This window comes from Cetorhinus maximus, unplaced genomic scaffold, assembly GCF_964194155.1.
Source record: "Cetorhinus maximus unplaced genomic scaffold, sCetMax3.hap1.1 HAP1_SCAFFOLD_998, whole genome shotgun sequence".
Classification (NCBI taxonomy): domain Eukaryota; kingdom Metazoa; phylum Chordata; class Chondrichthyes; order Lamniformes; family Cetorhinidae; genus Cetorhinus; species Cetorhinus maximus.
Window position 1 is genome coordinate 44,527 of NW_027596940.1, and position 14,106 is coordinate 58,632.

At 42.1% G+C, this 14,106-nt stretch overlaps 1 protein-coding gene across 1 annotated transcript in view; it reads left to right on the plus strand.

Moving 5' to 3' along the window:
- Nucleotides 1-14,106, plus strand: part of srp72 (signal recognition particle 72) — a 70,090-nt gene that overhangs the window by 19,561 nt on the left and 36,423 nt on the right. The window contains exons 9-10 of the mRNA XM_078536218.1: nucleotides 407-538; nucleotides 8,168-8,296. Of these exons, the coding sequence (XP_078392344.1) occupies nucleotides 407-538; nucleotides 8,168-8,296 (261 nt within the window). The remainder of the gene's footprint in view (nucleotides 1-406; nucleotides 539-8,167; nucleotides 8,297-14,106) is intronic.

Genomic DNA, 14,106 nt, shown 5'->3' on the forward strand with positions numbered 1-14,106 from the left:
ATACTGCTCTTTGTTGACATCTCATGAACACATGGGGTCAAGTTCCACATGTACACTCATTATATCCAGTCCTGGATGAGCAATAACTTCCTCCAGTTATCAATAGGAAGGCTGAAGCCATTGTCTTCTCTCCCCACCACAAACTCTACACTTGTCACCAATTTCATCCTCCTCCCCAGTCACTGTCTGAGACTGAACCATACTGTTAGCAATTTCAGTATTCTATTTTACCCATTCAGTTAGCCTTCAGTTTAGACTGCCATTGTTGTTTGCATTTCGACCATGGCTCTACCCTTCAAATAATGTCATATCTTTTCTATAAGTGAAATTAGCAGCACCTCCTGTTTATAGTATCATGCCTGTGAGCTGAAAGCTTCTAATCCAAATCTGAAACTCTTTCTTGTAGGACCAAAATGTATTTGATTCAAAGAAAAAGGTAAAACTGACCAATACAGAGGGGGTGGAGCATAAACTCACCCAGAAGCAGATGCAGACTGTCGAATTCAACAAGGCTTTGTTAGCTATGCATACAAATCAGGTAATGTGAAAATCTACTGCTTTATCAATCAGCCCACCGCCAACTACCTGCTATCTTAACAATATTTTTTTCAAATATTTTTCCACATTGTCAACCACAGAAATTTATGCAAATTGTTTGCCAAACCGTTGACATAACTGTGATTGTTACATAAAGCAAGTAGCAAATGCTGGAAATACTCAGGTCTAGGAACATCTGAGGATGGACACAAATTTAACTTTTCAAGTCATTGATTTTTCATGTGAACAGCAAGAAGTTAGAGGTGTAGCCAGTTTTAAGCAAGTACATGGCAGGAATGGGGGAGGGTTCTTTTTCCACTCTGCCCCTTTCACTTGCTTAAAACCTATTACATTTCTAACTTTTCCCAATTCTTATGAAAAGTTATCGATCTTGGTGGCGGGAAAGCTTTCAGAAATGATAATTCGGGAGAAAATTAAAATCACTTGCACAACATGGATTTATTAAGGAAAAGCAGCATGGAGTTGTTAAGGGCAAACTGTGTTTTCGTTGCTTGGGTTTTTTGATCACATAACAGAGAGGGTTGATGAGGGTAATGCAGTTGACCTGTATGTGGACGAAACAAGAGACATTTGATTAAGTGCTACATAACAGGCTTGTAAGCAAAGTTAAAACTCTTGGAATAAACAGGACAGAAGCAGCATGGAGATGAAATTGGCTGAGTGACAGGAAACCGTGGTGTACATGGACTTCCAAGAGGCATTTTTTTATTTTTTCACAGAATGTGGGCATTGCTGGCTAGGCCAACATTTGTTGCTCATCCCTAATTGCCTTTGAGAAGGTGGTGGTGAGCCACCTTCTTGATCCGCTGTAGCCTATGTGGTCTAGTACACCCACGAATGCTGTTCAGGAGGGAGTTCCAGGATTTTGACCCAGCGACAGTAAAGGAACGGATGTATAGATCCAAGTTAGAATGATGTCTGGCTTGGAGGGGAATTTGCAGGTGGTGGTGTTCCCATTCATCTTCTGCCCTTGTGCTTTTAGGTAGTAGAGGTCTTGGGTATGGAAATATCTGTTGAAGGAGCTTTGGTGAGTTGCTGATTTGATACAATTCTAAAGCAGGTGCAGGAACAGATGAATCTGGGGTTATATGTGCACAAATCATCGGTGGCAGGGCAGATTGAGAAAGCAGCTGATAAAATATACGGGATCCTGGGCTTTATTAATAGGGGCATAGAGTACAAAAGCAAGGAAGTTATGACAAACCTGTATAAAACACTGGTCTCAACCTCAACTGGAGTATTGTGTCCAGTTCTGGGCACCACACCTTAGGGAAGAATGTGAAAGCATTAGAAAGGGTGCAGAAAAAATTCACAAGAATGGTTCCGGGGATGAGAAAATCTATTTACATGGATAGTTTAGTGAATCTGGGCTGATATTCTTGGAGAAGAGAAGAGTAAAAGCAGTTTTTATGGAGCTGCTCAAAATCATGAGGATTCTGGACAGAGTAAATAGGAAGAAACTGTTCCCATTTGCTGATGGATCAAGAACCAGAGGGCACCAATTCAAGTAATTAGCAAAAAGAGCAACTGTTTTGGCAGTATGGTAAATGCTGAGCCGCTCAAATCACGGAATCACAGAATTTTAATGGCACAGAAGGAGGCCATTTGGCCCATTGTGTCTGCACTGGCTCTCCAAATGAGCATTATGACCTAGTGCCATTGCCCTGTCTTTTCCTTGTGCCCCTGCACATTGTTTCTATTCAACTGATTATCTCATACCCTCTTGAATGCCTCTATTGAACCTGCCTCCACCATACTTCCAGACAGTACATTCCAGACCCGAACCACTTGTGTGAAAAAGTTTTTTCTCCCGTCACATTTGCTGCTTTTGCAAATCACTTTAAATCTGTGCCCTCTTGCTCTTGATCCTCTTATGAGTGGGAATAGCTTCTCCCTATCTGCTCTGTATAGCCCCCTCATGATTTTGAACATCTGTATCAAATCTCTTCTTAGCCACCTTCTCTTTAAGGAGAACAGTCCCAACCTCTCCAATCTATCCTCATAGCTGAAGTTTCTCATTCCTGGAATCATTCTTGTAAACTTCGCCTGCACTCTCTCCAATGTGTTCACGTCCTTTAATGTGGCACCCAGAACTGTACACAATATTCCAGTTGAGGTCTTTTATAAATTCAGCATGACCTCCTTGCACTTGTACTCTATGCCCCTATTAATAAAGCCCAGGATACTATATGGTTTATTAACTGCTCTCTCCACCTGTCCTGCTATCTTCAATGATCTAGGTACATATCTACCCAATTCTTTCTGCTCCTGCATCCCTTTCAGAATTTCACCCTTTATTTTATATTGTCTGTTCACGTTCTTCCTAACAAAATACATCACCTCACACTTCTCCGCGTTGAACTTCATGTGCCACCTATCGGCCCACTCCACCAACTTGTTTATGTCCTCTTGAAGTTCCACACTGGCGTCCTCGCAGTTCACAATACTCCCAAGCTTCGAATCATCCGCAAACTTTGAAATTGTCCCCTGCATACCAAGATCTAGATCATTAATATATATCAGGAAAAGCAAGGGTCCCAATATTGACCCCTGGGGAACTCCACTACAAACCTTTCTCAAGCCCGAAAAATATCCATTGACCATTACTCTCTGCTTCCTATTTTTCGGCCAGTTTTGTATCCATGTTGCTACTGTCCCTATTATTCCATGAGCAATAACTTTTCTCACAAGTCTGTTGTGTGGCACTGTGTCAAATGTCTTTTGAAAGTCCATGTATATCACATCAACAGCATTACCCTCATCGACCTTTTCTGTTACCTCTTCAAAAAACTCCAGCAAGTTAGTTAAACACAATTTCCCCTTTAGGAATCCATGGTGGCTCTTCCTTATCAACCCATATTTTTCCATGTGATTACTAATTCTATCCCGAATAATTGTTTCTAGAATCTTCGCCCACCACTGAGGTTAAACTGACTGGTCTGTAATTACTGGGTTTATCCTTGCAACCTTTTTTGAACAGGGGTGTAATATTTGCAATTCTCCAGTCCTCTGGCACCATCCCCGAGTCTAGGGAAGACTGAAAGATTATGGCCAGTGCCCCTCCAATTTCTACTCTCACTTCCTTCAATACCCTTAGATGCATCTCATCCGGTCCCGATGCCTTGTCAACTTTAAGTACCAACAGGCTATTCAACACTTCCTCCTTGTCAATTTTGAACCCTTCCAGTGACAGAGTTTCCTCATCTGTCACCATGTCCTGGGTAGCATCTACCTCCTTGGTAAAGACGGATGCAAAGTATTCATTTAATACCTCAGCCATGGCCTCTTCATCCATGTGTAAATTCCTTTTTATGTCCTTAATCGGCCCAACTCCTCCTTTTACCACCCTTTTCCTATTTATATGTCTGTAGAAGACTTTAGGATTCCCCCTTATGTTGGCTGCCAGTCTTTTCTCATAATCCATCTTCACTTCTCTAATATGCTTTTTCACCTCCCCTCTGAACCTTATGTATTCCTCTTGGTTCTCAATTGTAATTTCCACCTGACACCTATCATAAGTGCACTTTTTCTTCTTTATCTTAATTTCAATCTCCTTTTTCAACCAGGGAGCTCTGGATTTGCTTGCCATACCTTTCCCTTTCGACGGAATATACCTTGACTGTGCCTGAACCACTGGGAGTAATCCGGAGATTACTACATTTGAGGTCCTGCTTGCTAATTTTCTACCTAGCTTCCTAAATTCTGATTTCAGGACTCTACATCCCCCCCTCCTACCTCAGTCATTGGTACTAATGTGGACCACGGCCTCCGGCTGATCACCCTCCCCCAGAAGAATGACCTGCAGCCGCTCTGTGACACCCTTGACCCTGGTACCAGGGAGGCAACATAGCACCCTGGAGTCACATCAATGGTCACAGAAACGCCTGTCTGTTCCCCTAACCAATGAATCCCCTATCACTATAGCTGTTCCTTTTTTCTTCCTCCGCTCCTGCACAGCCAAGCCGCTCGTGGTGCCACAAATTTGGCTCTGACTGCACTCCTTTGAGGAACCAGTGCCCTCACCAGCTTCCAAAACGGAAAACCAATTTGTGAGCGGGACCCCAGGGGACTCCTGCACTACTGCCGTCTCCTCTTGGACTGCCTGGTGGTCACCCATTCCCTCTCTGTCTCCAGACCCTTAAGCTGTGGTGTGACCACCTCTCTGAACATACTATCCACGTAGCTCTCAGTCTCACGGATGGGCCACAGTGACTCCAGCCGCCTCTCGAGCTCTGAAACCCGGAGCTGAAGTTTCTGCAGCTGACAGCACTTCCTGCACTTGTGGTCAGCTAGGACACCTGTAGCGTCCATGGTATTACAAGACACTCATTCCAATCGACTGAGCTGCCCTGCCATGTCTTAACTCTACTTCCCTTGCTTAACTTGATTCTACTTTGGATTATTTATATTATTTTATTATATTGGCCCCAAATTTCCCTTATTCCTGTTGCTTCTCAGTTAAACCCAAGTATAGCAACTTGTTTAAAAATATTACACTTTTCTAATTTACTCACCAGTTCCAACTCAGCAAGGCCTCTGTTCTTCTTCCTGGGGAAAGGTAGAAAAAATAAGGAGCACCTCTTCCCTTCTCATCGAACTCCCTCAGTCACCAAACTCCCTCATTCACCAAACTCCAACTGGAGCACTCCACTGCAACCAAAAGCAGCACTCCAGTGCAGACCAGAGGGAAACTTGAAACGACTGCCACAACTTGTTTTGCGATTTATAAAAATTTTGAGATGCGTGCCTTGAATTCAGTAGTAATAAGGCCACCAAGCTTTATAGGTTTCTTACAAAACTAAATTAAACCTTTATTAATAGAAGGAATGATTTTAAATACATACATAGATCTACAAATTACTACTATGCTCACTTCTAAATCCTGTAATCAACCTAGCCCCCAGTTACACTTTTGTTAAGGCAACAGCAAGACATAGATTTTAAAAGATCCAGGTAAAGAAACATGAAAGCTTGAACAATCCAAATCAAACTGAGTTTCCTTACTTTCAGTTCTTTGTATACAGCAGCTTGAGGCTTAGATGCTGAAGGAGTTTCACAGTTGTTAGATCTTAGAATTCCTGCCCTTGCACACAGCCTTCTCTACTTTATACATATTTTCCCCTTTGAATGCAAATTCCTATTGTTTCACTATGTCTTTGGACTTTACCTCCCTGACTATAAAATTTATCACATTACCAATTTTACCAGTAATCTTGGGGAAAAATAAACACACTATTTCTTAACTTCACTTGGCTAGGTGACACATTTCACCCCTCCTTTGAAAACAATCCAGTGTGGTTTACTTAAAAATGCAAATGTCCTTTTACACCTTACATTGTAAACTTCCCCCATGTTCACCTATTCAACATTTCAAACCCAGCTCATCATCTAACACATCAAAGCTTTCAGACCAACTGCCTTTAATCCAATTAAGTCTCACACACACATAGACGCAGATACCACTATTTTACAATAAATTCCAATAACATTATTATATATCTTCCTGACACAATGACAACAAGAGAAACATTTTCACGTAGCAAATTGTTGAGATCTGGAATGCACTGCCTGAAAGTGTGCTGGAGGCAGTTTCAATTGAGGCCTTCAAAAGAGAATTGGATTCTCTTGGCTGAAGAGAACAGATTTGTAGAGGTCTAGGGGAAAATGCATGGAACGAGGTGAGTTACAGTACAGACAGAATGTGCTAAAGAGCCGCCTCCTGTCTTCTAAGCATTCTATGATTCTATGAATATTCGTGAGTGGTAGTGACCATTTACTTGAGCAGCTACCAGTGTGCAGGAGCATTCTGGATTTTTATATGTCATATTAGTTGGTAGTGTTTTCATTGCTGGATGCACAATGACTGTGTGAATAAAAGTGATTTTATTTGTCTTATATCAAGGAATGTGGCACAGAAAAGTAGAGTTTCAAATATTTGTTTTTGCACTTTCAGGACATTAGTGCTTGTGGTTTATGGACTTTTAAATTTACTGAACACAGTTTGATATAAAAATAATTTGAGCCAAATTCTCAGGAATGGGTTTAAACCTGTAATCTACCTTCATGCAAACCATTATCATTCTTGCATCAAAGCAAAAAATTCACTGATTTCTATCTGACACAGCAGCAGTGACCAGTGAATTGTGGTTAACAATCCAAACTCCAGCTCTATTGTTGGCTTTTCACCTTGAGTTTTGTGTAATTAAGGATCACAGAAGCCAGTTTCTATTGCTAAGTAAAGATGTGTATTTTTTCAGGTTTTATTGTTTGTACTATTAAAGGGGGGAGATTGCTGCAAACCTTGGAGCCCACGCAGTTTCAATAAATGTGGGGAAATTAGTTTATATTTTAATTTGGACCATAAAACGCATAGAAACAGGCAAGTGACTTAAAATGGACATGATCAAACTGCACTACTTTCATGGGTCTCAGTATCATGCTCTCATTTAACCTCAATGAAACCCCCTGTACGTTTTCCAGTTCACTGCCACCCATATTGTGGCAGATGGAGAGAGAATGGGACCAAAAGCTTCTTCGGGGATGTGTTGCACAATAACCCCATTCTCCTCTCAGCCCCTGTACTTGAGGAGACCACTGAGACAATCTTTCACCCTTTTTTAGTAGAACCCCTGATACAGACTAAGAGGTTTTTCAGCATGTTAATAATGCTGGGACAGAACTTTGGCTTTGGTCATGGGAAGCATTTTGGGGTGTTCATTGTAAATCAAGGCTCCTATTTATATTGCTGTGGCTCAACTTAATTATCACTATGCTAGTGAGATGATAAATAGTTGAAGATATTACACAGGGTAATGGTTGCAATCCTGCTTTTACTAACAATGTCTTGGTATAACTTTCACTTTTAATTAAACATACGCTAAGTTTTTAGTGGACTACCAATGGGACAACTATGTCAGTGCACAGCTGTCCTTCCTTCAAACCGAACTGGAAATGTAAAACTGATATTTGTATTATGAAAAATATAGCCCTTGCAGTCGTGTTTCCAAGCTAGAAACCTCGGTCCTCGGGTTTGAGGACTTGGTGCATGTCTTTTACATAAAACAGTCAGGTCACCTTAAGAAATTATCTAATTGCAGTCTTGATTTATTTTCCCACTGAAAATCATTGTAGAAATGTGTTAGAGCAGTATGGAACCCAGTGTACATGCTGATATCGGGAGTGTGATCCACCAATGTGCATTCTGGCATCGTGTAATTTACTCTCTATTTCAGGGCTGGATCTTAAGCCAAGGAACTGTAGGAAATATTTTTGGCTTTTGGGGGCGGGGGAGAAATCATTTTTTTTTACTGATTTGCCACCAAAACAAAATCCAGGATTTTAATGACCCCCACTGTGTAACAAGCTGATAATTATAAACTAATAATAGTTAAAACCAACCATACAATTGTCAACTGTATTGTTTGTAAGTTATTTCTTAATGCTTCATGGAAAACATTGTTGGAGTCCTTGCTAAACTTGCCATTGTTGGTTAAAAAGAAGTACTCAGAAAAGACTCCACTCATAACTATCACAATTGTTTTTCAATAAAATGGCCATATAGCTGTAGTTTAATATGTGCATTAAAATATTATGTATTTTTTGTGCCTAGGCTGATCAGTGTCGAAAACTAACATTGGGTTTGCAGAAGCAGAATCCAGAGACTCCACTACCGGTATTAATTCAGGCAGCGCAATTGTGCCGAGAAAAACAGCATACCAAGGCTATTCAGCTTCTGGAGGTAAGCTAGTTTGGGTAATAGGCTATAATTAACCTTGATTTAGCATTGACTGAAGCATTTGCGACAATCTTCAACCAGAAGTGCTGAATGGATGATCCATCTTAGCCTCCTCCGGAGGTCCCCAGCATCACAGATGCCAGTCTTCAGTCAGTTCGATTCACTCCATGAGAAACGGCAGAAGGCACTGGATACTGCAAAGGCTATGGGCAATAGTACTGAAGACTTGTGCTCCAGAACTTGCCGCATCCCTGGCCAAGCTGTTCCAGTACAGCTACAACACTGGCATCTACCTGGCTTTGTGGAAAATTGCCCAGGTACGTCCTGTACACAAAAAGCAGGACAAATCTAAACCCGGCCAATTACCGCCCCATCAGCCTACTCTCAATCATCAGTAAAGTAATGGAAGGGGGTCATCAACAATGCTATCAAGCGGCACTTGTTTTGCAGTAACCTGCTCACTGATGCCCACTTTGGGTTCTGCCAGGGACACTCAGCTCCTGACCTTGGCCCAGCCATCTTCAGCTGTTTTATCAATGACCTTCCTTCCATCATAAGGTCAGAAGTGGGGATGTTCGCTGATGATTGCACAATGTTCAGCGCCATTCGCAACTCCTCAGATACTGAAGCAGTCCATGTCTAAATGCAGCAAGATCTGGACAATATCCAGGCTTGGGCTGACAAGAGGCAAGTAACATTCGCACCACAGAAGTGCCAGGCAATGACCATCTCCAACAAGAGAGAATCCAAACATTGCCCCTTGATATTCAATGGCATTACCATTGCTAAATTCCCCCACTACCAACATCCTATGGGTTACCATTGGCCAGAAACTGAACTGGACTAGCCATATAAATGCTATAGCTACAAGAACAGTTCAGAGGCTAGGAATCATGCGACGAATAACTCACCTCCTGACTTCCCAAAGCCTATCCACCATCCACAAGGTACAAGTCAGGAATACTCCCCACTTGCCTGGATGAGTTCAGCTCCCACAACACTCAAGAAGCTTGACACCATTCAGAACAAAGCAGCCCGCTTGATTGACACCACATCCACAAACATTCACTCCCTCCACCACTGACGCACAGTAGCAGCAGTGTGTACCAGCTACAAGATGCACTGCAGAAACTCAGCAAGGCTCCTTCAACGGTACCTTCCAAACCCACAACCACTACCATCTAGAAGGATGAAGGCAGCAGACACATGGGAACACCACCACCTGGAAGTTCCCCTCTAAGTCACTCACTATTCTGACTTGGAAATATATCGCCGTTCCTTTACTGTCGCTGGGTCAAAATCCTGGAACTCCCTTCCTAACAGCACTGTGGGTGTACCTACACCACAGGGACTGCAGCGGTTCAAGAAGGCAGCTCACCACCACCTTCTCAAGGGCAACTAAGGATGGGTCATAAATGTTGCCCCAGCCAGCGATGCCCACATCCCATGAATGAATAAAAAAAAGAAAAATGCCTATGCTTGTATCCAATATGGATTTTACATATTGAGTGTCATTGAAAGCAGATTAGGTGTTTATTTATTTCATTGCTGTTTGTGGATCATTGCTGTACCATAGTTGCAATTATTGTAAACCTGAATAGTTAAAGACATTGCATTGTATATGAAGCTCCTTGTGCTATTTATAAAAGATGTAATAAGCTTTTTTATCTTGGCTTTCTTGTGGGATCTGATCTGCTTAAATAGTGATTGAAACTACTAGAAACATACTCAGCCAAGGTCTATAACATTTATCAATGCACCATGTTCTAATTCAAATGATTGTTATTACGCAGGCTTCTTAAGTTCAAGTAAAATTCCTGTAGCAAAACTTGCATGGTGGTTTATTCTAGGGCACTTTCAAAGTGTATGCATTGCTAAATTTCAAAATATGGCACTTTGACTTACCAGGAAAATCAGTGGTTTTTAATATTTCATGTTACTCCAAATACATGGAACTACTAAATAAAAGTAGTTCTGTTTGTTTTAGCTGCCAGTCCTATGAAATCTTCATTGATATTGCTCTGCTCCCCAGTGTTAGGAAATAGAGATAGTTTCAGTAAGTCAAAAGTGTATTTGGGTGTGTTAAGAATAACGTTTATCTTTAAGTTTAAATTTTAGCTTTAAGTTAAGTTTAGTTTATATTTCTGTATTTGTGTGTTAAGAAAAGGAGAAGTTGAGTTTTAGTCTCACTTTAAAAAGGTGCCTGCATTCTAATGAAATTTTTACAACTCTTGAAGGGGAATTAGAGCAAACAAGAGTAGAAAAAAATCTGTGTTGTTGCCTAGCAACAGGGGTCCAGAGAAACATAGAAAATTGGAACAGGCGTAGGTCATTCAGTCCTTCGAGCCTTCTCTGCCATTGAATATGATCATGGCTGATCCTCTATCTCAACGCCATACTCCTGTGCTTTCCCCATACCCCTTGATGATTTTACAGTCCAGAAATCTATTCCCATCTTAAATATATTCAGTGCCTTGGCCTCCACAACCTTCTGTGATATAGAATTCCATAGGTTCACCACCCTCTTGTCATTTCAGTCCTAAATGGTCTACCCTGTATCCTGAGACTGTGACCCCTTGTTCTAGATCCCCAAGCCAGAGAAAACATTATCCCTGCATCCAGCCTGTCCATCCCTGTCAAAATTTTACACATTTCAATGAGATCTCTCTCATTCTTCTAAACTCCAGTGAATACAGGCCAAGTTGGCCCAGCCTCTCCTCATATGACAATCTTGCCATCCCAGGAATCAGTCTGGTGAACCTTCGCTGCACTCCCTCTTCGGCAAGGAGACCAAAACTGCACTCACTACTCCAGGTGTAGTCTCACTAAGACCCTGTACAGCTCCAGTAAGACATCCTTGCTCCTGTACTCAAGTCCTCTCGCAATGAAGGCCAACGTACCATTTGCCTTCTTAACTGCTTGCTGCACCTGCATGCTTGCTTTCAGTGATTGGTGTACAGGGACCCTTTGTACATCACCATTTCCCAGTTTATTACCATTTAAATAATACTCTGCTATTCTGTTTTTATCCACTTACTACTGCATCTGCCATGTATTTGACCACTCACTCAAACTGTCTAAATCGCCTTGAAGCCTCTTAACATTCTCCTCACCACTCACATTCCCACCAAGTTTCATGTCGTCAACAAATTTGGACATATTACATTTGGTTCCCTCATCCAAATTATTGACATATATTGTGAATAGCTGGGGCCCAAGCACTGATCCCTACGGTACCCCACTAGTCACTGCCTGCCACTCTGAAAAAGACCATAAGACATAGGAGCAGAAATTAGGCCATTCGGCCCATCGAGTCTGCTCCACCATTCAGTCATGGCTGATAAGTTTCTCAACCTCATTCTCCTGTCTTCTCCCCATAACCTTTGATCCCCTTACCAATCAAGAACCTATCTATCTCGGTCTTAAATACACTCAATGACCTGGCCTCCACAGCCTTCTGTGGCAATGAATTCCATAGATTCACCACTCTCTAGCTAAAGAAATTTCCCCTCATCTCTGTTGTAAAAGGTCTTCCCTTTACTCTGAGGCTGTGCCCTCGGGTCCTACTCTCTCCTACTAATGGAAACATCTTCCCTACCTCCACTCTATCCAGGCCTTTCAGTATTCTGTAAGTTTCAATCAGATCCCCCCTCATCCTTCTGAACTCCATCGAGTATAGACACAGAGTCCTCAAACGTTCCTCATATGTTAAGCCTTTCATTCCTGGGATCATCCTCGTGAACCTCCTCTGGACCCTCTCCAGGTCCAGCACATCCTTCCTGAGATACGGGGCCCAAAATTGAGACCTGCCTATTTCTGTTCTCTCTTTCCTGTCTGCTAATCAATTCTCAATCCTTGCCAATATATTACCCCCCATCCCATGTGCTTTAATTTTACACACTAACCTCTTTATCAAAAGCTTTCTGAAAATCCAAATGCACCACATCCAGTGGTTCTCCTTTATCTATTCTGCTAGTTATGTCCTCAAAAAAACTCCAAAAGGTTTGTCAAACAACTTTCATTAGACTTTGTCTAATCCCGTTGATATTTTCTAAGTGTCCGGTTATCACATCCTTTATAATACACTCCAGCATTTTCCCTACTACTGATATTAGGCTAAACCGATCTGCGATTGGCTGTTTTCTCCCTCCGCTCTTTTTTAAGTAATGGGATTACATTTGCTACTCTCCAATCTGCCAGGAGTGTTCCAGAATCTGCAGAATTTTTAAAGATGGCACCTGACGCGTCCACTATTTCCATGACAACCTCCTTTAGTACCCTGGGATGTAGATTATTGGGCCCTGGGAGGCAACATACCATCCTTATGTCATGTCTGCAGCCGCAGAAACGTCTATCTGTTTCCCTTACAATAGAATCCTCTACCATTATTGCTCTCCCACCCCTTTCCCCCCTCTGAGCTGCTGAACCACTCGTGGTGCTGCGGACTTGGCTCTTGCTGCATTCTCTTGAGAAACTATCTCCCCCAGCAGTATCCAAAGCAGAAGGTCTATTGGGAAGGGAGATCGACCCAGGGGACTCCTGCACTACCTCCCTAGTGCTTTTACACTGTCTGGCGGTCACCCATTCCCTTTCTTCCTGTGCACTCTTTACCTGCAGTGTGACCGTCTCACTGTACATACTATCCACGAATATCTCAGCCTTGCGGATGTTCCACAATGACTCCAGCCGCAGCCCCAGCTTGGAAATGTGGATTTTGAGTAGCTGCAGCAGGAGACAGAAGCATTGTTGTAAATCAAAAACAGAATTACCTGGAAAAACTCAGCAGGTCTGGCAGCATTGGTGGAGAAGAAAAGAGTTGACGTTTCGAGTCCAACATGACCCTCCAGCATCCGCAGTAGCTTTTTGTTTTTAGCATTGTTGTAAATGTCAGTGCACACATTACACCTGTTTCAGCTAAACAAAATAAGTGACAGCCGTTCGCTGACTCATTCCTCAGGACGATGCCTTGACCAATCAATGTCAACTGCCTGGGTTAACTGTTAGTCACCATCATTGGTGCATTCTCCATGGCAACGGCTTTACTAATGTAGAGTCCACTTGCCAACAAATCAGCACTCTCTTTTCATACAGTATAAATTGTTGGTATTGGAGACTTGCATGTGGAGGCTGGAGAAATAGCGGTGTTGAACAAGTACTTTGCATCTGTCTTTACAAAGGAAGAACTTGCTACCCAGGCCAAAGTGAGAGAGGAGGTAACTGGTACACTAGAAGAACTTACAATTGAGAGGAAGGAAGTGTTAGGCTATCTTTACTTAAAATTGATAAAGTTCCTGGGCTGGATGAGATGCACCCAAGGGTAGTGAAGGAAGTGAGAGTGGAAATTGCAGAAGCACGAGTGATAATCTTTCAGTCTTCCTTAGACACAGGGGAGGTGCCAGAGGTCTGGAAAATTGCCAAAGTTACACCCGCATTCAAAAAGGGTTGCAAGGATAAAGCTGGCAACTAGTCAGTTTGACCTCAGTGGTAGGGAAACTTCTGGAAACTATAGTATGGGACAAAATCAATAGTCACTTAGACAAGCACAGGATAATTAAGGAAAGCCAGTATGGATTCATCAAGGGAAAATCATGTGTAACTAGCTGGAGTTTTTTGAGGAGGTAGCAGAGAAGGTTGATAAGGGAAACACTATTGATGTGGTGTATATGGAATTTTAAGTGGCACTATTTAAAATCTATATTAATGACTTGGATTCAGGGATAGAAGGTACTATAGCTAAATTTGCAGATGACACCAAAATAGGTGGGAAAGTAAGTTGCAATGAAGAAAGAAGTTTACAAATGGATATGAACAGG